The 25,993-nt window shown below is 46.9% G+C and overlaps 1 protein-coding gene across 1 annotated transcript in view; it reads right to left on the bottom strand.

The window, feature by feature from the left end:
• Positions 1 to 7,265: 7,265 nt before the first annotated feature.
• STIL (STIL centriolar assembly protein) overlaps positions 7,266 to 25,993 on the bottom strand; it is a 56,839-nt gene continuing 38,111 nt past the window's right edge. The window contains exons 14-17 of the mRNA XM_044672268.1: positions 22,382 to 22,607; positions 14,804 to 15,023; positions 13,476 to 13,726; positions 7,266 to 8,587 (exon numbers count right to left, since the gene is read on the bottom strand). Coding sequence (XP_044528203.1) covers positions 7,762 to 8,587; positions 13,476 to 13,726; positions 14,804 to 15,023; positions 22,382 to 22,607 — 1,523 coding nt within the window. The 3' untranslated portion in view covers positions 7,266 to 7,761. The remainder of the gene's footprint in view (positions 8,588 to 13,475; positions 13,727 to 14,803; positions 15,024 to 22,381; positions 22,608 to 25,993) is intronic.

Below are 25,993 nucleotides of genomic sequence, written 5' to 3'. Positions count from 1 at the left end.
GGGTGTTAGCAACAACAATTTTAAATTGTGCAGATGACACAGATCTCAGAAGAGTAGCCTACCTATTGGATTACAGGGCCAGGATTCAGGAGGATCTTGAGAAGTGAGAATTTGGAGTCAACTTCAATGAGGCAAAGGCCTGAGTCTATGATTTCACCCTCCTAGGTCACAGCCAGTGTTTAAACTCCCTCCAGCGATGCAGATTGCCAACTTGTCTCCCACTTACTATCTTGTAAAGTGTTTGGCCAAGAGCTTAAGGAACTGGCTGACGTCCATTCAGCCGGTACCTATCAAGGACAGGACTTGAACTCAAGTCTTCTAGTTCCACAATATGGCGAGGTTTTATAGAGGTGACTATAAAAGTCTTACAGTTGGTTCTGCTGGAGGAGGCAGGATTAGAAAGCAATGTGTCCACAAAGGATCACAGGAGTTTTAGTGGACTTCAAGCTCAATGGGAAGTGAGTCTTCTAGAGCAGCCAAAAAAGCTTATGTGACCTTAGATTGCATTAAGAGCTCTATTTGGAGAGGCTCAGTGGATGGAGTACCACCAGGCCTAGAGAGCGAAGGTCCTGGGTTCAAATCCCACCTAAGACCTAACTGTATGACCCTGGGCAAATCACTTTACTCCCATTGCCTAGCCTTGACCACTCTTCTGTCTTAGAATTTATACTGTTGTGAGGAAGATTGATAAATGAGTATTTAGGAGACTTAGCAGGCGGGGCTGGAGAACTCTAAATGGAATGGGGAAGTAGGAAGTGTGGCTTCTCTCTCCGAGATGGACTCCATGTTGGCTGGGGACAAATTGTAACTGACCCCCTGGGAGACCTCAGAGGAAGTGGATATCCAGAAGGAAGAAAGTCATCTGCCTGTGGGAGGTTTGGTTGAGACTATAAAACCTAACCTGGGTTGCTGGTCAGCTCAGGTTGGTTTAGCTCTCTGACTTACCCAACTGTAGGAGTACTGGCTGAAGGCCTGGGAAAGCTGTACCATCGCTGGATTTTGACAGGACTCAGCAGTGAGGATCCCACTTTCATTCCTGATCCCCATTTGTGCCCTGCCCTGCTATAGTCTCCAGCTTAGTATAGATAAGTCCATTCCCTGACCCTGAGGCTTGCCCATAGACTGGTAGAATAGAACCCCTTTTCCCTTCTTTCAGACTATAGTACATTGAATTAAACCCTTGTTTATAAAACCTCTTGTCAGTCTACCCACTTGTTGGTTTCACAGACCCCCAGGCTGGGTGGATCGGTGTTGACATTTAAGGCCCAACGTCATTCCTGTCAACTGCCATTCCCCAAACAGCTAAACCCAGTTTCCCTACTTATTTGGTCCCAGACTATTGTCCATTCCTGTCTCCCACTCACCCTTCTGAACCCAGATAAATACTTAATTTAACCCCCTGGTTTTTCCCATAAGAATACTAAGACAAAAAATAAGAGTTAAAAAAAGAGCAATAAGACTAGGGGAGTGATGAGAGTCCCACATCATGTACCTTTGGTCAGACCACATCGGAATGATTGGGATCAATTTTGAGTACCACAAAGCTATAAGTTCCCAGAGGAGGGCCACCAGCTGGTGAAGGGTCTTGTGTTCATGTCATACAAAGATCAGTTGAAGGATCTGGAGACCTTTGGAGGAAAGGAGAAATTTCTGCCTTCAAAAATCTGAAGGGCTGTTGTAGGGCAGAGGTCAGCCTTGGCTTGGCTTGGGGGCAGGACAGGAGACAGAACCAGGAGTGATAAGGAGAAATCACAGAGACCCGTTTAGGTCTGATCTCTAGAAAATCTGCAAAATTAGAGGTGTTCAAAAGAGGCATAGACCGTCTCAGGGAGGCTTCACTGAAGGTCTCTGAGCCAAGACAGCCAGAGCACGTGTGGTCTATGCTGCCTTTGGGTAAAGAGCTGGACTCGGACTCGAAAGAACCTGGGTTAGAAAGCTAACCTGCCTTGAAGACGAATGAGTTGAGTGATGCTGGGCAAGTCACTTCCATCCGAGCCTTGCTTTTATCATCTGAAGAATGGGCACCGGCACTTCCCCACCGGGGTTGTGGGGAAGCTCGCACGATGGTGCCACATACATGGGAGCTGTTGGTGTTATTTCAGAGGATTCTCATTCAGGGCCAAGCTGGACAAGGCGGCCGGATCCCCTTCCACTTCAGGCCATCTGGGAAGTGCCGTGTCTTCTTAGGAGGCCTTCCCTAGATCCCCAAGCTCGGGGGTCGGCAACCTTTTTGGCCGTGAGAGCCATAAACACCACATTTTTTAAAATGTAGTTTCGTGAGAGCCGTGCAGTGCTCACAGTGCCGCTCCTGTAACAGCGGGGCTTTATGGCTCCTGCAGGAAGAGCCAGATATGGCTCAAGAGCCATACCTTGCCAACCCCTGCTTTAGCTGTTTGCTAGGTCTCCTTTCTGCACATTTTGGGGTCAGAACCATGATCTGATTGATATGGAGAACTTGCAGTGAGGAAACTACCAAGGCGGACCAGCTACTAAACTGTTCCATGCCTTAATCTTAGTGAGTTAGTTGCTATAGAGCAGGGGTTCCCAAACTTTTTTGGCCTACCGCCCCCTTTCCAGGAAAAATATTACTTAGTGACCCCTAGAAATTATGAAACTATTTATTGAACTCAGAATAGAATATAATACAAAAAAGTGTGGCCATCACTGCCGCCCTGGATTACTGCAGCACCCACCAGGGGGCGGTAGCACCCACTTTGGGAATCACTGCTATAGAGTATTGAAAAGTCGAGTGACTTGGCCAGGGACACACTGCCAAAATCTACCAGAAATAGACTCAAACCTAGGTCTTCTCTCTGAGGCTGCCTTTCCCTAATCACTTTTCACATGTAAGACCTGTATATATGTCATTCTGCCCTATTAGACCAAGTTGCTCCATTGAGATAGCTACTTGGCACCAAGAGAGCTTGTTGTTTAATCAGTTATGTCCAACTTTTTGTGACCCCCTTTGGGGTTTTCTTGGCAAAGATACTAACATGCTCCACCATTTCCTTTTCCAGCCCATTTTATAGATGAGGAAATGGAGGCAAACAGAGTTAAGTGAATCGCCATGGGTCACACAGCTAATACAGGTCTGAGGTCCCATTGGAGCTTAGTTCCTCCCAACTTCAGCCCTGGTATCCTCTCCACGGAGCCACCTAACTGGAAAGTGGAAAGGAAAAAAAAAAAAAAGAAGAAAGCCCTAGTGGAAAGAGCACGAGACCAGAATACATGGGGCCCAACTAGGACACTTACTAGCTGTTTGACTTGTAGGCCAGCCACTACTTAATCTCTTTAAGCCTGGGTTTCCTCATGTGCAAATTGTGCATAACAACACAGATTATGTGCAACATCATTATGATATAATAGCATCTCCTTCCCCATCAGGCTTGTCATGAGGGTTCAATGAGTTCCTATATAGAGCTCTTCCCAAACTTTAAAGTACTCAAAGTACAATAAAGGGTCACTCTTGCGCAGCGTCTAAAGTCCCTTCTCTGGCTAGGTAGGGAAGTGTGTGTCGGAGTCCCTGGCCTCCTGGAGCTCAGGACTGGGGGGAGAAAAGATTGGCAGCTCTGGAAACAAGTGTGGAGAAAGGATTCCCATGAGAAGAGAATAATGTGTTTTAAAGTAGCCAAAGGCATGATACAGACAAGTCGTGGAGGGGAGCTCACTCACTGGGCTGGGGCGGTCAGCCAAGACTTCCTGGAGTGGAGGCGAGGATTTGTTTAGGGGAGCTTTAGGGGAGACGGAATTCCAAAGAAAGAATATTGAGAAGTGAGCCTGGTGTGTGTGTGTGCGTCTGTCTGTCTCTGTAATTGTGTGTGTCTCTGTGACTGTGTACATGTCTATTTCTCTGTCTGTGTCTATGACTGTGTGTGTGTGTGAGAGAGAGAGAGAGAGAGAGAGAGAGAGAGAGAGAGAGAGAGAGAGAGAGAGAAACAGGATAAAAACTTGGTTCCAGGATCTGTGTATAAGAGAAACAAAGAAATAAGCTGGATAAACCAAAACTATGAAGAACTTAGGAAGTCAGAGGGAGGCATTTGGACTTGATCTGGAGAGATAGGAGTGTTCTAGAAAGATTAGTCTGGGGTCTGTGTAGCATGAAAAGAGAGGAGAAAGGAAGCAGCTAGATGGCTCAGTAAATAGAGCCAAGACTGGAGATAGGAGGTCCTGGGTTCAAATCTGATCTCAGATACTTCCTAGCTGGGTGACCCTGGGCAAATCATTTAACCCCCACTGCCTAGCTGTTAATGCTTTTCTGCCTTGGAACAAATATTCAGTATTGATTTTAAGGCAGAAAGTCAGGGGTATTTTAAAAAAAAGGAAAGAGAAGAGAAGAGAAGAGAAGAGAAGAGAAGAGAAGAGAAGAGAAGAGAAGAGAAGAGAAGAGAAGAGAAGAGAAGAGAAGAGAAGAGAAGAGAAGATGAAAAACAGGAGGCAAGGGGGGACTGGCTAGATTGTCACTGCAATCCAAGCACCAGGTGATAGATTATGGGAGTGGATAGAAAGAGGTCAACCCAGAAGACATCAACAGAACTTGGGGTTAACTTTGATGTCAGCGAGGCATCAAAGTGGATAGAGTGCTGAACCGAGACCAAGAAGAATGGAGTTCAAATCCTGCCTCAGTCACTAGCTCTGCAGGTGCTGGGTAAAAACCTCGTGGCCCCATTTCCTTATCTGTAAAATGGGGATAACAACAGTGCTGACTTCCCAGGGTGAAGATCAAATGAGGCATATGGAAAGTGCTACGTAAGTGGCAATTATGATGTTCAAGATGAAGTCGAGCTTTCGTGTCTCAGTGAGCAAATGGACTTGGGAAAATGGGAAAGGTAGACTTGCTTAGGAGGGAAAATAAGTTTGATTTAAACCTAATGTGTTTGAACTGATAATGGGATAGCTAAATGGAGATATTCTCTAAGTAAATGGAGATGGAGAAGCTTCACTACTTAGAGGAAAATTGGAAGGAATTAATGTTCAGGGATAAATGTAGTCTTACACTTGGGTTTGGGCAGAGAGGTGGCACCCTAGTGTACAGGGTGCCAGATTTGGAATCAGGAAGAACTGATTCAAATCCAGCATTGTTTTTTTTTTTTAAATCAAATCCAAGTTTTCAATATTCAATATGAGTAAGTCACTTAACTGTTTGCCTCAGTTTCCTTATCTGTAAAATGATCTAGAGAAGGAAATGGCAAACTGCCCCAGGATCTCTGCCAAGAAAACCCCAAATGGGGTCACAGAGTCAGATATGCCTGAAAACAAATTGAACAACATACTTAGGTTCAAAAAATCTTTTTCTTCAAGTATACCAAATAAAAGGTATGGGAGGTATGCTGGACAGTAGTTATCTGAAAAAGGTCTGGGAGTGTCTAGTGGATGGAAAGGTCAATGATACAGTGGTGTACCTGGGCACCAAAAAATCTGATACCATTTTAGACACTGGGCTCTAGTGAACTGCAAGGTCTAGAGTTAAGCAATATATAGCTGCTCCCCCCCAACCCCCCAAAATGTAATTTTAGACATTAAAAATGCAGTGGCCAGACCTAGAGGGTCATCATCTTGCTGTATGCTGCCCTGGTTGGGCCACATCTGGTTTCTTATGTTCTGTTTTTTTTTAAAGAACTCTCACCTTCCCACCTTAGAATCCATACTAGGTATTAATTCCAAGGCAGAAAGGCTAGGCAATGGGGGTTAAGTGACTTGCCCAGGGTCACCCAGCTAAGAAGTATCTGAGGCCATATCTGAACCCAAACTCCAGGCCTGACGCTATCCACTGTGCTACCTAGCTGCCCCTCTTTGGGTGCTACATTTTGGAAATGACAGTGATAAACTGAAAACTATGTAGAGATAGAAACCGACACTGACTGGGGGCCGGGACCATGAGAATTGGTCCAAAGACATTAGGGCTGTTTGGTCTGGAAAAGGCTCCAGGGAGACGCTAGGGCTATCCTCACATACTGAAAGGGCCCTTCCCTGGAAGAGGCACCAGACTCGCTCTGCCTCTCCAGCATCCCAATGAAAAGAAAAGAAAATGTAGGTTTTGGTTTGATATAAGGGGAAACTTTCTAACCATGGTCTCTCTCAAAGTGGGGCTTGCTATTTGGGGAGAGAATCGGTTTCCCCTTATTGAAGGACTTTAAGGGAAAGCCCCCAAAACCCCTAGCTGATTGGTCAGTCAGTCAGTCAATAAACAATTATTAAGCACCGCCTTAGGTACCTAGCCTGGCACTGAGTATGTGGAAGAGTCTTAAATCAAGGACAGGTTGGACTAGATCTAGGCCACCAAGTCTTGTCTAATTCAGATTCTACAAATCATCCATGTACCTGTTTGTAATGTTTTTAGTATCAGATTTTTAAAAATAGCACTTCTGTGGGCATGCATCAAATTCATACCTGGGGAAGTGAACTCAGACAAAAACCCCTCCCATAGAAAGATAATGTAAGAAGGGGAAACATGGGACAGCCAGGTAGCTCAGTGGATGGGGTCTGGCCTGAAGAGGAAGGGTCCCGGGTTCAAATTTAGCCTCAGACATTTCCCTAGTTGTGTGACCCTGAGCAAGTCACTTAACCCCAATCGCCTTACTACTCTTCTGCCTTGGAATCAATCAAACTCTACATTGGTTCCAAGGCAGAAGAGCAGAAAGGGAGAGGTTCTTCTATCTTGGAATCCATATTCAGTATTGATTATAAAACAAGGTAATAATTAAAAAAAAAAAAAAAAAAAGCAGAGATGATGACCACAGCTGTAATCTCAAGCATGGGGAAATGATGCTCAGCTTAACTGGTCCATGTCTGTCTCTCTGGACCAAGTGGAGAAGACATGTTCCTTGGAAAGGAGTCTTGACCACGGACTTAATAAATAACTAAAATCCTAGTCAGATCATTGCCACACAACAATCCTTGAATTAGTTTGCTTACAGGGAGCTGCAGTAATGGTGCTTTTGTTTGTTAATTTATTTATTTTAAGGGGGAGGAAAGAAGAACTATTTCCTCCGGGACACACTAGTCATCAAACTCCGAGAAGGCACTGTGCAGTTTGTGTTTTTACTCTAGAACAGAAAACGCCTTAGAAGAAAGCCGGCATTTTCACGGAGCCGTTCTACACGGCTCGGTGTTCCATGAGCCCGTTTGAAAGCTATGTGCTACTTCCCGACATTTTTACTGAGTGTTCAAACCCTTGAAAAGCTCCCTCACAAGTGTACAGAGCGCACTCCCCCTAAAAAGAGATGATGTCACACAAGCCTCAACCAAACCAAATGGCAATAGTTTAATTTCCTAAAGATTTTTAACAAACAAGTATCTTAATTAAGAGGAAAGACAGAAGGATAGTCCTTAAGTAATATGCATTTTCAGCAGAAAGGAAACCAAGAAGCCTAATTCTCCAGCTCTAATGCAGAGATAGGAGCCACCTGAGAATGAATTTATTTTAACAGTCGGCGAGAACACGACCTTTACCACGATACTGGATAAAATGCCTTCCCTTCCCTCCCAATGTACCTGATGAAAGAACCAGTTAGATGGGGAGTGGACACGAGTGTTCCCTCCCCGGGACGGACGCCTCGCTTGCCTGGTGACTGAAGAGGGGCCCTCCTCGACAGCCAGGGCTCTGTGTCTCCATTAGCTGGCCACCTCCTGAGCAGCGAGGTGACCGCCTGAGCCCCACGCCCTGGGCAGAGGTGCTACCTGATACGGTGGGCCGCCTCACTCTCTCAAGGACCCACCCTCCCTCTGCCCCAATCCAGAAAAGGCAGGCAGTTATTCCAACACCTAAAATAATTTGGGCAGCTGCCTGAGACGCTTGACGTCTAAGAATTTGCCCACTGAATTCATGTTGTTCGTTTCTTGGAGTGGGTCAGAAGGCTGAAAACTTTCGGGAAGCCCTGGAGGGTCCCTTTGATTTCCCTTCTCAGGATGCTGAGTAAACTCAGCCCTGCCAGGCAGTAACTTGATGGAGGGGTTTTTCTTCAAGTCTTTCAGGATGAAGGCAGCAGATTCGTCCTCAGGGGGAGCTCCGGCCTTTGGCTGGGTCACGTCGTTCGTGATGTCTCTTAACACGGGCATGGGGAGCTTGGGGAGCCAGTGTGCGCCCACCAACTCCTGGTTGTAGTATTTCAGATCCAGCACTTCCTCGCCTCTTCCGGGGACGTCCTTGTGCCAGGGAAGCTGCTCGGGCCCAGGTGTCAGGGTTGGATCTGATAAACGTTGACTCGTTGTGACTTCCAACACGTCGGCGTCTATCGTATTCTCCGTCTCTCCCTCATCCTCACTACCGTCACTGCTTTGCATCAGCCCGTATCTCTTCATATACTTCCTGGTTGCAAACGACAAGTTTGGAGAAATCAAACTAAGCCCCACCGTGTTTTTGTCTGTGTTGATGTGTAAAAGGCCAAAGGAGGAATCGCAAAGATTTGAGTTTGCGCGACTGAAGGAAAGCTGCGAGAGCTGACTTTCGTTTAAGTACTTGAGGGCGATGGCGTTGGCCTCCATGCTCAGGTCCACCCCATTGGGGCTTAAGCCACTCATGCCAACGTTAGTAAAGGACATGTAGTTCAATCCGGGGAGGACCGCTTCAGGACTGATGCACGCCAAGACACTGAAAGACACAGATAAACAAGCAATTATTTCATATGCCTGACGGCCACAGGAGCAGTGCTCGGGACTCGTCGGGCTGTGCACTCTGCAGCAGGTAGGCTGCCCCCGAAACGTCCAGACCACGAGCATCCCCTCCGCTCAGCTCGTCCCATTCAGGTCAGGGCAAATCTCAGTTTGGAGTTTCAGTCGGAGACCACCAGGCTGGAAGTGGCACCATCAGACCCAGCTCTGGCTCCAGGTGACCCGATTGCTGACCCACCCGACCTGCAGGAGTCCCAGCTGAGGGAAGTTTCCCTCTTCCTGCTAACACACATCAGCCCAAAGGTAACAGGGTGCTGGCCAGGCTCATTCTGCCAGCGGTGGCCATCTTCTCTTCACGAGGCAAAGTTGTTCCACAGGAGGGAGCTGGTGTCAGGCTCTCCAAGCAGCCTCACCTGCCCCCTCCACTGGTCAAGATGCCTCCCAAGCTCTGACAGTCATTAAGACTTTTTTTTGAACCCTTACTTTCCACCTTAGAATCACTACTCTGTATTGGCTCCAAGGCAGAAGAGTGGTGAGTGCCAGGGTCACACTGGAAGTGTCCGAGGCCAGATTTGAAGCCAGGGCCTCCCATCTTTATGCCCAGCACACTATCCAGTGAGCCCCTGGCTGTCCCTACTGAAGATAAGAAATTGAATTCTGGGAATTAGACAATACAGTAATCTACGATTTTAACAGGACAGGGACTGCTGCAAGTAGCGTAGAAACACCTCTGAGTCTTACAAAATGCTCTTCGTGGTTCTGGTGGCCAAAAAGAATGAAACCAAGATGACTGGACAAGGAGCTGAGCTTCAGTGGCCTCAGCTAGACCATCCCAGGAGAAGCCTGGTCCATTCTCAAGCCCCTGCTCCAAAGCTTTCCAAGCAAGGCCAAACTCGGCCTCCATAGGCAGGGCCTCCAGGACACGGCGGTCTCCAGGCTTGAGGACAGAGGACCAACGGGGTGGTGTGGCCCCGGCCTCTGAGGGGAGCGGGAAGGGGAGGTAAAGAGAATTGGCAGGGACTGAACCTGCGCATGCAGCAGCTCCAGCTGAGACAACCGAGCAGCTCAGACCCGATTCTGCTTGTTCTCTCAGGTGAGTGATTCAGCCATTCAATAAGCAGGAATTAGAAATGGGAAAACCAAAATGTCTGACAAGGAACAGAAGATGCCCAGGACAAGGAAGGAGAGTGGGAGCCACCGTCCTATCAACAAGCCTTTGCTAAGTGTTTGCTACGGGCCCAGAACCGGGACAGACAAAGTGAAGTGATGCTCCCCAACCAGAGCGCCATCTACAGGGCAAGAGTGATCTGGGCAAGGAGGGCACTAATGAGCGGGCGGGCGAGCCTGGGGAACACTTCGGGCTGATGGCGGCCACAGGCTTCTCGGAGGTGGAACTGAGAAGGGAGGGCACCCGCTGCACAAACTCGCCGTCCTTCCCTGTATTTCCCTCATGAGTTATCGTCCATATGATATGTGTCTGCAGGCATGACGGGGGGCACACAGAAAGGTGCCCGCACGAAGGCACCATGCAACCTGCTTCAGACTATTGGCCCTCAGGGGCATGCGAGTAAGTACAGGCATGAGGCAGAGCCAGGGCAAAGGCACGGAGACAGGAGAGGCCGTGGCTGTCTGACGCCAGTGCACACTCCAGTGTATGGCAGGAGCCATCTGTGCAAAGGCAGGCTGGGGCTTCCTGCGCCAACAAGAGCACTTTGGGGCTGCCATGGGTAGATTTAGGCTTTAGGAAGGTCCCCAGGGGTGGAGGACTACAGTGAGGAGGCCCAGAGATGGGCAGACAATAGTCGGGCTGAGAAGAAGGGAAAAGACCCGACCAGGGCTGCCAAGGCAGAAATGATGTGATTTGGCAATTCTCTGTGACTAGGCCGCTGAGCTGCTGCAAACCGGCTGATTGGAACAGAGGCTGGAGAGAGGGAGGCCTTGGGGCTAAGAAAGGGAGGAGAGCAACAGGGTAGTGACAGGACGCCATGTCCAGGGAGAACCTTGATGCCTTCTCTCAGGGGCAGGAATGTTTTGTAAACACTCATTTTTGATATAATAATTGTATTTGAAAAATGAACAATTAGATGATTTTTCTACAACTGGTGAGGTGGCCTTTTCTCTTTTTCAATTTCTAGTGTTATCTTTACTTCTTAATTTCAATTCTGAGGTTTGCTATTTCCTTCTCCAGCTTGTATTACAGATAAGGAAACTGAGGCCAACAGGTGAAGGGACTCGCCCAAGGTCACACAGATAGTAAATGTCTGAGGCCAGATTTGAACACAGGAAGATAAGTGAGTCTTCTTGACTCCAAGCTTGGTGCTCTATGCACTATGGTGCCACCTAGCGGACCTTCATAATAACTGGACTGCCTCTGGGTGTGGAGTTCTGACTTCCAGAAAGGTTTCTGACAAAGGCTGGGTGGCTCCTTGTCTGGCTCTTGGCCCACTGAAGGTTGGGTTAGGCTGCCTCTGGGGTCCTCACCAAACCTGAGGCTCTGTGGCCCTAACCCTGGGCCCTGCTTCTAAACTCAGAACTCTACCCATGACACCAAAACACCAAAGACTACCAAGAGGAATGGCACAAACAAAATAGCGGGGAGTGGTGAGCGGTGGCTTCCAGGTGGCTTCCTACTCCTCTGCTGAAATAAACAGAGAAGGCTCTTCCCATGTCCCCAAAAAGTAGAGGCCTAGACCCCCACGGCCATCCTGGTCCTTTCTGTCCATCTGCTGGGAAAATGGGGGCTTGTTTGAATATGATTCAAAAGAGATGTTCCATTTTTTAAATACTTTTTAAAATGTCTACTCAGTAAAAATTCCTGGATATTTGGGGCAGCTGGGTAGCTCAGTGGATGAGAGCCAGGCCTAGAGACGGGAGGTCCTAGGTTCAAATCTGGTCTCAGACACTTCCCAGCTGTGTGACCCTGGGCAAGTCACTTGACCCCCATTGCCTACCCTTACCACTCTTCTGCCTTGGAGCCAATACACAGTATTGACTCAAAGACAGAAGGTAAGGGTTTAAAAAAAAAAAAAAAAAAAAAAAAAATTCCTGGATATTTATCACCCTTTTCTATTTTTATATGGATAGAGTGGGTGGCAGCTGGGTGGCTCAGTGGATAGAGCCTGGAGACTGGCCTCGGACCCTTTCTAGCTGTGTGACCCTGAGTAAGTCACTTCGCCCCATTTGCCTAGCCCTTGCCCTTCAGTCTTAGTTTCTAAAACAGAAAATGAGGGTTTAAAAAAAGACAGAATAAAGTAATTGCAGAAAAATACACACCAAGCCAGCGAGTTATCTTGATTATTTATACAGAGAGACATTTATCTGTATCATACTGACATTCACTTGTAAACACATTTTGACTATTTTTCTGGTAGACAGTCATGCTTATAATCAAAACTTCTAACTCAAAATACAACATGAGGAAAATTTGGATTTGAATATTCTAAGTGCTTCCTGTTTTATAGGATTCAAGTGCAGACCTTAAAGGAAGTCAGGGAGGCCTGGAGATGGACATGAAAGAAGAGAGCACTCCAGGCCGGAGGAGTCATTAAGGGCAAATGGGCCAGTCTTAGCCCCTTACCTTCTATCTTAGTATCATTTCTAAGGCAGAAGAGCAGCAAGGGCTAAGCAATCAATCAGGTTAAGTGATTAGCCCAGGGTCACAGAGCTAGAAAGTATCTGAGGCCAGATTTGAACTCAGGCCTTCCTAACGCCAGGCCTGAAGCTCTATCCACTGTGATAATCTAGCTGTGCTTAGATGGGTCATTCTTGACCCAAAATGCTACAGAAACTCCAAGAAGGAAGTGCTTACTGTGGTCTCCAGGGAGTTGAGCCTTGAAGGGAGGAGGGCATTTCTGATGATCGAGCTAAGATTACAAACAAGTCCAACTAGATAAAAATGGAACAACTTCCCTAAAAAGTACAATTCTCATACACATAAAATCAACTGAATTATTTCTCACCAAGGCTGTTAAAACCACGTCCCAGCCCAGCTTCTCACTCTCCAAAGGGGCTGTGAGCCTCTGGCAAGCCTCCATTCTATCACAGGATAATTTAGTATCACAAGGTGGAGCATCTCACAAGAAACTACAACTTGAATGGATTCTGAACTCCATTTTTACTTCCTTTGAGAAAGTAATTTAAGTCTTTTTCCTACTAAAAGGTTCTTTAGGGGGGGCAGCTGGGTAGCTCAGTGGATTGAAAGCCAGGCCTAGAGACAGGAGGTCCTATGTTCAAATCTGACCTCAGACCCTCCCAACTGTGTGACCCTGGGCAAGTCACTTGACCCCCATTGCCTAGCCCTTACCACTCTTCTGCCTTGTAAGGTCTTTAAAAAAATAAATAAATAAAATAAAAGGTCCTCTAGGAATTTCCATCTGTATTTCCTGTTCTGCAGTTAGATTAGAATAAAATGGAAACAATAAGGAAACAGAATCCTTTTCTTATGTTTTGTTTTCTCCTCTCCAAAAGGCAAGTATATTCCTCCAGGCAAGGGAGGGGTCTCAGAAATATGGGATAGCTGATTATAAAAATGAAACCAATCTCCACCCTGTGGGCCTAATCACTATACACAGCCTATTCTCAGACAGTGAACAAGCCAGTCTCCCAAATGTTGCTGCTCGACTTTAACAGCCTTCCTTCCTTTCCCCAAGTGTGACCAGGTCACACTGGGAGGAGTATGAAGACTCCACATGAAATCAGGCAGTGAGGTCCACAGAAGCCCCAGACCAGATTCTTGGCTATAAAGCTTTCAGTTCCAGAAAAAAAAAATAAGGAATCTAATTATTTCTAAAATAATCATTTTATCACGTTAAGCAAGCTGGTTATTTGGTCTCAAGAGTGACCGTTTATCTTACACACAAAAAGATTACCTCGCTTGGTCCACTTTATGTGAATTTTTCTTCATTTTGCTTGGGGAGTCGATTTTTACTCCAAGGTTTCTCAGCTGCTTAACAGTGGCATGAAGGACGCTGTCCTTGTCCATCCGGCTGGGGTCAGTTCTTTTGGTCTTTCCATCATCCCCATTCTGGGCCTCAGTGCCGCCACTGCGGGGAATCGCTACTCCTGTGCATGCAGGCCCAGTGTCTTTGGAAAAAGTTTTTAACACGCGGTTTACCTGACCCTAGTGGAAACAAAAGACTCAAAAGTTTAAAAAAACTGATGTCTAAAGTGCTGTCAGAAAAAAAGGAAAAAAAAAACAGTGTTTGCTGTCTCTGACAGCTGCAAATGATCCCTAAAGCAGCTGGCCGGGCTGGCCATGGGCGCTGGGAGCCACCTTGTATGATTTCCGTTAGTTCTTAGAGTAACTCACAATGCACTGTGTTCAGAATTTCAAATTCACTTAAACAAAAAACCCTTCCTTTTCCCTCATTATCAATTCTTTTTTTCTTTTTCTTTTTTTAAAAATACTTCCCTTTCATATTAGAATTGAGACTAAGTATCAGATACTAAAGCATAAGAGTGGTAAGGGTTAGGCCTTCTAGGTCAAATGACCAACCCAGGGTCCCACAATTAGGAAGTGTCTGAGGCCCAATTTGAACCCAAGACCTCCAGGCTCCAGGCCTGGCTCTCTACCCACTGAGCCACCTAACTAGCTATCTAATTTACTATCAATTCTAGGAGAGAAGAATGGCAAGGGCCAGGCAATCGGAGTTAATTGAGTTGTCCAGGGATCACAAAGTTAGAAAGTATCTGAAGCCAGATTTGAACCCAGATCCTCCGAAATCCAGGCACGTGGTGAGTCACGGACAGCCTCAGCATTTGTTTACCTCCAACCCCAAAGCCAAGGGAACAAGCACTCCCTGAGCTCCCCCAAGAAGTCGGGGCTGCCGCTCCATCTCATGGCTGGAGAAGCAGAGCCGGAATGTTCTCTTTACATCTCTGAGTTCTGCCAGGCTTTGAATTTGTTTTGCTGAGTTCAGGCTTCTAAGTCACATCCACACTGTAGAAACAAGCCTGTATTTCCAGGTGAGGCAGTCCTGATCATTCATGTGCTTTGGGGAAAGAAGTCCCTGAGCCTAGCGGCCTGGTGTATCCCATAGGCCAAGTCCCTGTGGCCCTGTGACCACCCCCAGGTGGCCCTAGGAAGCCAGGATGCTTGGAGCGATGGGCAGCCAAAGCCCAGGGAAGCCTCGTTGCCCATTCTCTGACAAATGGGTGCTTCCTGCCCTAAGAGAAAAGCGTTCAAGGTTGTTCTTACCAACAAATCCTGGCAAATCTTCTGATCATCTGATGGCAGAGACGGCGAGGGCTCTCTCGCTTGGCTTGGCTCTGCTCGGGGTTCACCCACTGCTGCTGGGGATCGGCTGTGGGGCTCCTCGGTGGGTGCTGGCTGTGAATCCACAACCACACTTTCTTCCAACAAGGGACTTGGAAGAAATATTGGCACATTCGGCTCCTTTCTTACTGCCAAGGAAACACTGTTTGAAAAGAGAGCCCCAGGCCCAGGTCAGAGTCATCAATCACCCACACTCTGAACCCCCCCAGCCATGCCTAGCCCAGAGCTGGGGCTGAGGTTGCCCACTGGGAAACCCATGGAGGGCTCTGAGGGGCTCCCTGTGCTTTGCCTCATTTTTTAGGGCTTTGTGAGAAGTCTCTGCTGTGGGCATGGATGCCTCTAGGAAATACTGGGGAATGCTATTGCCAGAAACCTCCTGGGCCATCTATTTTAAGGGAATCACCTTATAGGCAGACAGAAGCACTTTGTCAGAAAAATAAACCTGGACCTAATTCCTCCATCGGATTTGCTGAAGATTTTCCATGTGTGCCAAGCTTTTTTTGCCCATCCTTTCCGAGGCAAAGTCTGCCTTTCTCTTTAGCTAAAATCTCTGCTGAACAGGCTTTCAGAGGTGACTGTCCGGCACCATTACATCATTTACTTGAATTTCCTGCCTCCGAGGGGTAGAAAGGATAACAGCCAGAGGAAACAAGATGGAGACCGGTCACTGCTAAGAGCTCTGAGATTAATGAAAGATGGAGCAGACAAAATGCAACCATAGCACATGCCAGCTTTCTTGGATATTTGGAAGAGGATTGGGAGGAATCGTTAGCTGTCAACAGTGTTTGAAGAAAGTGAGGACCCAAGTTCTGTGAGAATCTTGGGCAGCTTGGTGGGAGAAGAGACCAGAAGACCCAAGTTCAAATCCTGCTTTAGACATTTACTGGCAGTGACTGAGCAAATCACTTCTACTCTGCCTTGATTTCTTCCTTTGTAAAAGGAAGATAATTATAGAGCTTTCCTTAAAAGGTTGTTGTGAGGATCAACTGGGATAAACATATAGAATTCTTTATAAATTCTAGCATGCCATCTGTTGGTTATTGGATATTATATTGATTATTATTAGAGTTATTATTCTAATTATTCTAATTACATTTCCTCTCTCTGGCCTCAATTCACCTGGACATTGTCTGACACACATCATCCATCTTCTCTAACAGGCAGAATTTCATGGGCTCAAAGTCTCAGAACAGGAAAGGTCTGAAGAGTTCTTTCATTCAACCCTCCCATTTTACAAAGGAGTAAACTGAGAACTAGGTGAATTGACTTGCCCCAGGGTACAAGGCACTGCTCTAAGCTCTAGGTGCTAAGTCTACAAAGGGTCCTGAAAGAGTCCCAGCCCTGAGTTCTAATAGGGAGAAGACAACAAAAGCTACGCAGAATTTTACAGCAAAGCCAAAATAAATGCCTGGCGTCTCCGGGGGCCTAGGGATGGGCATGCAGAGGATAGAGGGGAGAGAGGGAGGGAGAGACTCTGAATCGCAAAATGCTGGCTAATAACTGTTAAAAATTGTTTCTACATGTAATTGGAAAAAATAAGAAAACTTAAAAAGAAACAAACAAACAAACAAAAAAAAGGTGGTGCCTGAGCTGAGACTCCAAGGAGGGGGCTATCAAAGGACTAAGGAAAGGGAGAAGGCATTCCAAAGTATGTGTAAGAGGAAAAACAGGCCCAGTTGGGGGGGGGGGGGGGGTACGGAGGGAAAAGGGGGAGAACAACATCAGGAGGGGCCTGATTGGTCAACCAGAAGCAATGGAGCTGGTGGGGAGGCAATGGAACAGATCTGCTCAGGCTTGACCTCAGAGAGCCACGAGGACAGAATTAGAGCTAGAAGGATCCTACAGACTGTCTAGTTTACCCTCATCCCCCTCCCCATTTAATGCAGGCCTCGGTTTCCCCATATTATCTGAACTCAGGTCCTGGGACCTCATCAGGGCCCTTTTGGCACTTCTGAAAGCTCCAGTGTGAAGTGTCACTGCCCTGCTCCGAAGCCTTTGGTGGCTTCCTACTATCTACGAGAGCTATGTCAGCTGTAGCTCAGGGATCTTGGGCTCTCCACAGCTGGGTCTCCACCTCCCTTTCCTTTCCTTTCCTCCAGACCTCCTTGGCCTTCCTCCCCATTGGGAGTGTCCTGCCATCATCCCCCTTCCCAGGCTCACAGGAGGGAACCTGGAGACTCAAGTCCACCCCAAGACATGAGAGCACCAATGCCTCCACCAGGCAGATGGGCCCTCCACTGAAGAGCTGTAACCTCCCATCAAGATGAACACTGAGAGCCAGGCCTAGAGATGGGAGGTCCTGGGTTCCAATCTAGCCTCTGACACTTCCTAGCTGTGTGACCCTGGGTGAGTCACTGAACCTCACAGCTCTTCTGCCTGGGAGCTGGTTCAGAACACTGACTGAGACAGAAGGGAAGGGTCAAAAACAAACAAAGAAGATGGATGACTGCCAGGCCCTCCCGGCTGTCATGCTAGCTTAAGGTCTTCCCCACTGCCAGCCATGAGTGAGTGGACAGGCAGAGCAGTCTGGACAGTGGGGGCACTTCCCAGCCTCAGCCAGTATGGGAGGCAGCCAGTCATGAGGGAAGGAGCCAGACATCCACCACTGGCAGCCAACGGCCGCCCATGAGGCAGCCAAGACAACATGGCTGAAGCAATGAGGTGCCCTGAGGGAGAGCCAGGAGGTGTGTACACGTGTGTGTGTGTGTGTGTGTGTGTGTGTGTGTGTGTGTGTGTGTGTCTGGCAAGTCGCTACACCCCACTGACACCACCTCACACCTCGGGAACAACAATTCTGGTGGCCCAGAGGACGGAGCACCCTTAAAACATGTTTGTGCCTTTCCTTCCCCTTGGCATAGAGCAGCTTAATATGAAATGCTTTTTTTAGTCATGCTTTCAGCATCCTCCTGGCTCTGCCACCTCTCCTGTCTCTGGCCTCACTCCCTGAAGAACCTCCCTTGACGTCTGCACCCCACAACGCTCAGCTCAGGTGGCCCAGGTGTGATGAAGGCCCCTCGGCTCCTGTCTGAGCCCCCCCCCCCCCACTCTCCTCAGGATGTCACCGGGAGGGCGCAGCCCAGGGTCCCCCGAGAGGGAGAGCCGCCGTGAAGTACTGCCACACAGAAAGGAAAGTGGGGCTCCTGAAGGGTTTCGCTCACCAGAATTCACGGGTTCCTAATGGGACCCGAATGAGGCCTCGGGCCGCTGGCTGGCCCCGGGGCTGCCCGAGGATGGAAGCATTTTCTGCACTACGTTGTGGATCCTGAAATCCTCAGCAGAGCCGTTTAGCAACGCCGCAGTAGTAAAAAAGCAGCCGCAGAAAGAACGCTGCGGCCACAAGGTGGCAGGGCAGCCCAGGAGAAAACGTGAGCCTGGGGAACTGGTTCAGAGGCTGGCTCTGTGAGTGACAGTGATGTCGGACAAGAAACTTATTGGAGAAACCCCTGCTGTGCGCTAGCCAGTGATGGCGGCTGTGCCCTGCCCCACCCCCACCCCCACCCAGGGGAGAGGCGAAGCGCTCCCATTGGCTGCTGGGCAGAGGGGCGGGAGGAAGTGAGGACCGTCCTCAGGAGCATGAGGGGAGGGGAGGCCTTGAGCCCACAGAGCATGGCCATCTTCGGCACCCGTGCGCCATAGGTTCGCCATCACTGTGCTAGGCCCTGGCCTGGGGATACAAAGAGAGGCCAAAATCCCTGCCCCTGAGGAGCTACCAGTCTAACATGGGCAACGATGGACCAACAACTCTGGACAGAGTGGCGTCTGCAAGGATGTAAGCACCAAAGGGAAGGCTTCTGGTAGGAGGAGGGATTTGAGCTGAGACTTAAGAAGCCAAGAAAGCCGGAAGGCAAAAAAGAGAGGGAGCATTCCAGGGCCCTGGGGCAGCAAGAGTGTCCACAGCTGAGAGAGGAGGATCAGCCTGGTGGAACAGCCAGGAAGCTGGATAAGATTTAAGAAAACAGAGTTAAAAAGGGCTTTGAAGGCCAAATAGACTTTGTTAGAGGACTTTGGACAAGTCACTGGACTTCTGAGCCTCAGTTTCCTCCTCTGTGAAATGACAGGATTGGACTACCACTGGATGGTCCTGCCTAGGTCCACGGTCTATCATGTCCCAATTTCAATACTTAACTTTTCCATAGGTTGTCCCATGATGTACACTTCCCATCTGGACCATGAGGAAACTCTAAGCTGGGTAGAGACTATGGCAAAGGAGAAGACTCCCGGACTGGCACAATAAACACAAGAAGGAGAATCCCAGGCAGTGGATCCAAACAAAGATCAGAGAAACTAGATCTTACCTGGGAAGAACTGCATTATGGTTTCTAAGGCCAGCAGTAGGAACACTTCTTGAAAAGAGAGCTTTCTTTCCACAAATTCCCAACTTAAAACAAGGTTCAGAGCCTGGGGTTGAGGTGTCACAGTGAGGGAATGGTCTGCCAGTCTAAGGAGCCAGAGTCATGGGGGGGGGGGGGGGGGAGAGGATAACTGGGTGGCTCAATGGATAGAGAGGCAGGAGGTCCTGCTTTCAAATCTGACCTTACATATACCCTAGCTGTGTGACCCTGGTCAAGTCCCTTAACCCTGATTGCCTAGCTCTTAGAGCTCTTGTGCCTCGGAACCAAATACAGTATTGATTCTAAGATGAAAGGTATGGGTTTAAAAAAACAAAGTCATGGGGACTGACTACTAGAAGGTAATGGCCTCCAGTTATCTGTATTTCTGTGACAGCAAAATAACTAAGAGCTAAATGAAATTATTAGCAGAAATTAGCAATTTTGTCATTCCCAAACTAACTTACAGCTATGAATTACTTTGGTTAAATAATTCAGACTCCATTTTGTTTTCATATCAGATGAACTAGTTAACTCTGAGAATAAGATGAAAATGAAAAAATCTGAACTCTCAGGCAGTCCTGGCAGAAGTCTAGCTTGCAGAGGTTTAATCTGGCCCACAACAACTAACTCTTCCAAGCAGCACACTAAACAAATTGACCTTGTGACCAATAACTAAATAACCAAATGCAAGCTGAAAAAGAGATGTGAAGAAGGACTAATGATAACTGGGCAATCTAATGTTCAGGCTGAACTACAAATCCCACAGCAGTCAGCAAACGACAAAGCACCCAACGAATAAAGAGACAAGTGCAAGAAGCGCTTTCGACATCCTGGGACAGATTGTCCAATAGTTTTTCAGAATTTGGGAGCAAAACACCGCCAGATGGACAAAAAACACATTTGGCTGTATGACTTAGCAAACAAAAGCTAGAGTTTGAGGAAGAGAGAGGAAGAGTCAGGAAATAAAAATATTTGAAGCCTCAAGAGAACTTATGAGAAAAAAATTCAAAAGGTGAGTCCACCACAGCAAATATTAGTAAGCTTGTCAAAGGAAGGCTTCTAAAGGAAAGAAAGCATCTCTAAACACCAGGCACGCTTCTCCACTGGGATGAGGCAATCAATAACCAATCAAGCTTCGAGGCATTCAGCCAGAGAATTTACCCTACAGAGGCTGCTTCCACATCAGAAAGAGAGAGGCGGGTCACTGGGAGCTCACATATCCAGGTGTCATCTATGTATACATAGCAGTGGAAACCATGGGCATGAATAATACTGCAGACCTGAACCTGATCCCTCGAGGACTCCTAAAACAAATGTGGGCCACCATGGGCACACGGCTAGGATCCCCATCAGTGCATTGTGCTTGGGGAAGATTAGATTTATATCAAGTGTGCTGCTGGAAATCAATACAGATGATTAATTGCTACTAAGAAGTAATTAACTGCATTCTACTAATGTGACTACAGAACTGATTTCTAAAGTTAAAAAACACACATACACACAATCCAAATTGAAGAGAGGAGTTGAATTTGCTCCTTTTGGAAAAAGGTCTGAAGTTTATAGGATCAAATTAGGTAAGATAAATAAGGGCGATGTGACCTCCTTCCTGTCCCTCCATATAGCTATTATGCCAGATAAGCAGAGGCCCCAGGATCTGCCTGAAATGACTCCTCGCTAAAAGAAGGCATTCTCAGCTGAAGGTGGTGAAATGATTGTGCTCCATGCCCCAGTTACCCAATACGATATGCGTTTCTAATTGCTACAAGCCAGCATCCTCTAAAAAATGGATTACTTATCTGTAGGAAGTCTATTACGGGGTCACAGAAAAAAAAGAAGTCCCCATCCCCCCATCTCTCCACCCTGTGTGGGGGTCTCGAGGCTGGCAGAATGATGGAGGAGGGCAGCAGAGGCCCAGGGTCTGGTCCTGGAGGCCTTGCAATAAGACACAACTGGCAGTATTTTTAAGAGGTGTCAGAGGGAACTTAACTGGACTATTTAAGCCTCAATAGGCCACCCTATTTTTTTATCTTTTGGCGAGTAGGCGATGGCGAGGAAACAGGAAACAAAATGGAGGTGGCGGCAGTTTTGAATGCTTACAAGCGCGTGGTCTAATGATTTTATCTATCAACATGGCTTTAATTAAAATACTAATTTATATATTTATGGCAGCCTTTATCATTTTTCATATTAACAATTCATTTTCACCCACACCAAGAGGTCAGAATTAATATGTGTAGGCTGTCTAATTGTGAAAACCATCTTGCTTCTTTTCATACAAAAACAGTTCCTCCACCAAAGCTCCACAAGGCCGGGCCATTTCCCCCCAACAGGAGGGGCCTGAGGACCACCAGAATGCCCCATAAAGGATCTGTGGGAAAACATCCAACAAGGACTTCACAGGGCAAGAACTTCTGCTGGGAGCTTCGATCTATGTAGGGAGAGAGGGCCAGGGTTCTCACCCACAGGCGGCCTCGGAGGTTCGCCTTCTCCCATAGTCCCATCCCATGCCAAAATGAAGTTTTTCTCCCCCCATGCCCTGAGCTCTTGGCTGTCCCCATGCACAGTGGTGCAACAGAGAGCATCAGGCTCAGAGCCACCAAGACCTACATTGGAATCCTGCCCCCAACATGTACTAACCATGTCCAGGAGCAACCAACTTAACCTCGGTGAGCCTCAAGTTTCCTTGTCAGCAAAATGGGGTCACACCTATGAAAGTGTGGCAAGATTATATGAGATGATGCACTTAGAAAACTTTGCCAACCTTAAAACATAATCTAAACGTTATTATTATTATTATCATATGACCACCCTGACACTTCTCTCAATACATCCTATTTCCTCCCAGTTGCACTATAAATTCCTCAAAAGCCAAAGATAGTGTCATTTCTCATTTGTTATAATAATACACATTTAGGCAAAGTTATAAGCTTTCCTCACAACAAAACTATGAGGCCCAATTACAAATGAGAAAACTGAGGCAATCATCAGCAAAGAGAAGTGACTGAGCCATGGCCCTATGATGAGTGTCAGCTCTGGTAGTCCAGGTCCTTTCCTTCGGCTCCATCACCAGACCTCTGCCCATGGCTAGCACTGACTGAAGAAGCAGATTCAAACAATAAATTCGAAAGAGAGGACTCAACTGGGAAGACAAACAAACAACAGGCCCGACCTGCAGAAAGCCGAGGATGGACTCGTCTCTTCTTCCACAACACGGCTGCTCTCTTCAAAACTTGGAATATCCACGGCTTTTAGTGAAGACGTGAAGCTTGTTTGATCTGTCGCATCATGATTCATACTAACAGACAAATGGATGTCTCCATTCGAGAGCTTGGAATCTTCCTCTTTCAGAGCAGCAGCGGGCTCTGCAGGCTCGGAATCCCAGAACAAGCTGGCCCCTGGGGACAAGATATCGATGTTGAGGGTGCTGATAAAGGCTTGTTGGAAAATCTTTGTTAATGAATGATCTAATGCAATGACACCGAGTTCCTCTTTCAGGACATCTCATCCACTCTCCACTTCAAATACTATTTTTTTAAATAGTGACAAAAGGTTAACCACACCTCCCTGCTGCCTTAGGGGGTCCTCCATGCCTTTATTAAAGAAAAGAATGCTACCCCAAAAAAAGAAAACTCAATCATCGGTTATGGTTGTGATAGAACATTAAAGCTTGCAAATGGCTGCTGTGTTCTAACTTTCTGAACTCAGTTACTATTTTGTATTTGTTTTTAACAAATTCTAAACAACTTTCAGAAAAACTTTGATGATGATGATGATGATGATCTACTCACAAACCTGGCAGGTAGATGCTATAATTATCTTCAGTTTACAGTAAAGGAAACTGAGGCAGACAGACATTAACTGGCTTGCCCAGGGCCATACAGCTAGTAAGCATCTGAGCCTGGATTTGAACTCATGTCTTCCTGCCTCCAAGTCCTGTGAGGTCCTATCCACAGCCTCTAAGTTATCCTTCCTAAATATACCATCTCAGAGAGACATTATCTAGGTGCCACTCAGGTCCTAGAACATTGGATGAGTACGAGGTCCATCACCAACAGACTGCCTGGCTCAGCACTACATCCCCAAACAAGAATATGCCCAGCAGCAAAGCCAGAGCATCTGTCTCACAGACCAGACACAGGGGGGTAAAGGGGTAGCGGCACTACAAGGCTCTCTGCAGCTACTGCCCACCCAAGCTTCAGCTATAAAGCGCCTCTGGCCCTATATGCTACCTTCAGACAAGATCCCCTTGCCAGATGCTCAGACCAAGTTTCAGCCAGGATCAGAAACCCTGCCACAAACTGAGCCTAAGCTACAAAACCCTAAACCTTCCCTGCCCATTCTGCAGCCAGACCTTCTAGGCTGACCAGGATGCAAGAGCATCAGGTGTGTGTGCAGAGAAGTTCTGACACTGGGCCATCACAGAGTTCTGCTGCAACCCTGGGGCCCAATCAGCTGACACTGAAACAGGCCTCAGTTCTTGGTGTCTGGTGAGAAGGCATCTATTCCACATCACCTCCACTGACCATTCACACGAAGCTGCCCAGGGTGAGGATGACTAATCTTCTATAGCCAGCTCCTCTGAGGCTCCAATGCCCATCAGCTGAAGCATGGCTGAACAAGTTAAGATTAGGATAAAACACTCTTCTGCCATAAGGAATTAACAAACTAGATGATCATAAAAAACCTGGAAAGACTTCTATGAACTGTGAAGTGAGAAGAGAAGCAGAACCTGGTACCCAGTAATGTAGGAATATAGTTAGGGATAGTCTGATTTCTAAGGTTAGTTGAAGTAAGGGAATTTTGAGATAAGCTCTGGGAAAGGATTCTGGGTAAGAAAGGAATTGTGGGTCTACAACTGGAAATAACTGAACTTCACTTCTTTCTTGGATTTTGACCAAGCTGGAGGAAGGTTTTGTCTCTCTGCCTACAATTCCCATCAAGTTGAAGGAGGGTTTTTCCTCTGAGAGATTCTCCCTGGAGGGTCAGGATTTTGTGGATAAGTCCTTGGCATCCAGGTAGAGGATTTACTTGGAGGGAAACAATTTCTCTGAGTCCAGATTTCATCTGCCAGTGGTCCAGCTGCCAGAATTCCTATTGATTAAGGTAATCCAAAGTTTTCCATTTATAACTCTGGTTACTTGATACAGCAGTCGAACCCAGGGTTTTTTCCCTTTCTTTCTTATTAATTATTGGTACTAAGTTTAGATTAAGTTAGATAGCTTTGGGGGAGTTTCTTAGATAGCATAGGGAGGATTAAGTAGGGCCTATAGAAGAAAATGAAGGCTCTCCTTCAGCGGACTTAGAAGTTGGGTGGAGTTAGTTTGGATAGTGCTAGGATCCTACCTACCAGTTCCTTTCTTATCCAGAATCCTTTCCCAGGGCTTATCTCAAAATTCCCTTCTTTCAACTAACCTTAGAAATCAGACTATCCCTAACTACATTCCTACAGTAGCAGCAATGTGTAGGTAGACTGACTGTGAATAACGTTGGGGATACAAAGATCCAAGACCACTCTGAAGGCCTTATGGTAAAAAATGCTATCATCTGAAAAAAAGAACTGATGGAATCTGAATGCGGATTGAAGCATACCATCTTTTTTACTTTCTTTTTCTATGTTTTCTTTCACAATATGGTAAATAAAATTTGTTTTGTATGACTGTACATGTCTAACCTATCTGAAATTGTTTGCCTTCAATGGGAGGGGAGGAGCTCAATGGAACTCAAAATTGTAAAAGCAAGGGTTAGAAATTGTTTTTACAGTAACTGGACAAAAAATAAATTAAAAAAAAAAGAAAGGAAACATTCTCCCCCCTTTTATTGTCTGGGAGTAGTTTGTCTGAAGCACAAGGAGGAAGAAGTATCCAATAAAGCTGGACAAGCAGGAACAAGGGCCTTGGATGTCATCAAGTCTGACCACCTCATTTGACAGAGGAGGAAGCCAAGATTTACCCAAGGCCACTCAAGTAGGAAAGGGCAGATCAGGAATATGTTCTGATTCCAAAAGCACGTTTTCTCCACTGGGTCTCTGAACCGTGGTCTGGCAGCACCACAGGGCAGAAGGTTCTGGATGTCAGGTACAACATCAGGGACTTTGTATTTGGGAGGCGGCTGGGAAGCCCTAAAGACTTCTGATGAGACAAAGTGGTGTAGCTGGATCAAAATGACTAAGAACCTCCTAGAGCAGCAATTCCCAAAGTGGGCACTACTGCCTCCTGGTGGTGCTGCAGCGATCCAGGGAAGCGGTGATGGCCACAGGTGCATCTATCTTTCCTATTAATTGCTATTAAAATTTTATTACCGGGGGCTAAGTAATATTTTTTCTGGAAAGGGGACAGTAGGCCAAAAAAGTTTGGGAACTACTGACCTAGAAGATGAACAGGAAGGGGCAAGAGAATGTAGGAAAGCCCAATAAGGAGACCATGAGCCTATCCTGACACTCCCAACTACCAGTACCCTTTCCCTCAAACTGCCCTTTATCTGCTTTATTTTCTGTTTCCTTGCATTATGATCACGTCATCTCCCTTGTTAGAAGGCAAACTCCTGGAGGACAAGGGTTGTTCTTTTTTTGTCTATGTCTGTCCAGTGTCCAGCCCAGTGCCTGGTCTAAAGAAGTTGCTGGATGAATGCCAGCTCAGTGAAGGTCTATCTAGGGTGGCAAAGGGAATGGAGAGGATGGAGAGAATGAGGGATGCTGCAGGTCATTCAATAAGAATTTATAACTGCTTGGATATGAAAGAGAAGGGAGAGGAGAGTTCCAAGAGAAGTTTAAGACTATAGGTGA

The sequence above is a fragment of the Gracilinanus agilis genome, chromosome 4 (assembly GCF_016433145.1).
Source record: "Gracilinanus agilis isolate LMUSP501 chromosome 4, AgileGrace, whole genome shotgun sequence".
Taxonomy (NCBI): Eukaryota; Metazoa; Chordata; class Mammalia; order Didelphimorphia; family Didelphidae; genus Gracilinanus; species Gracilinanus agilis.
The sequence above is the reverse complement of the archived record's forward strand: the minus strand, read 5'-3'. Positions and strand labels throughout refer to the sequence as shown.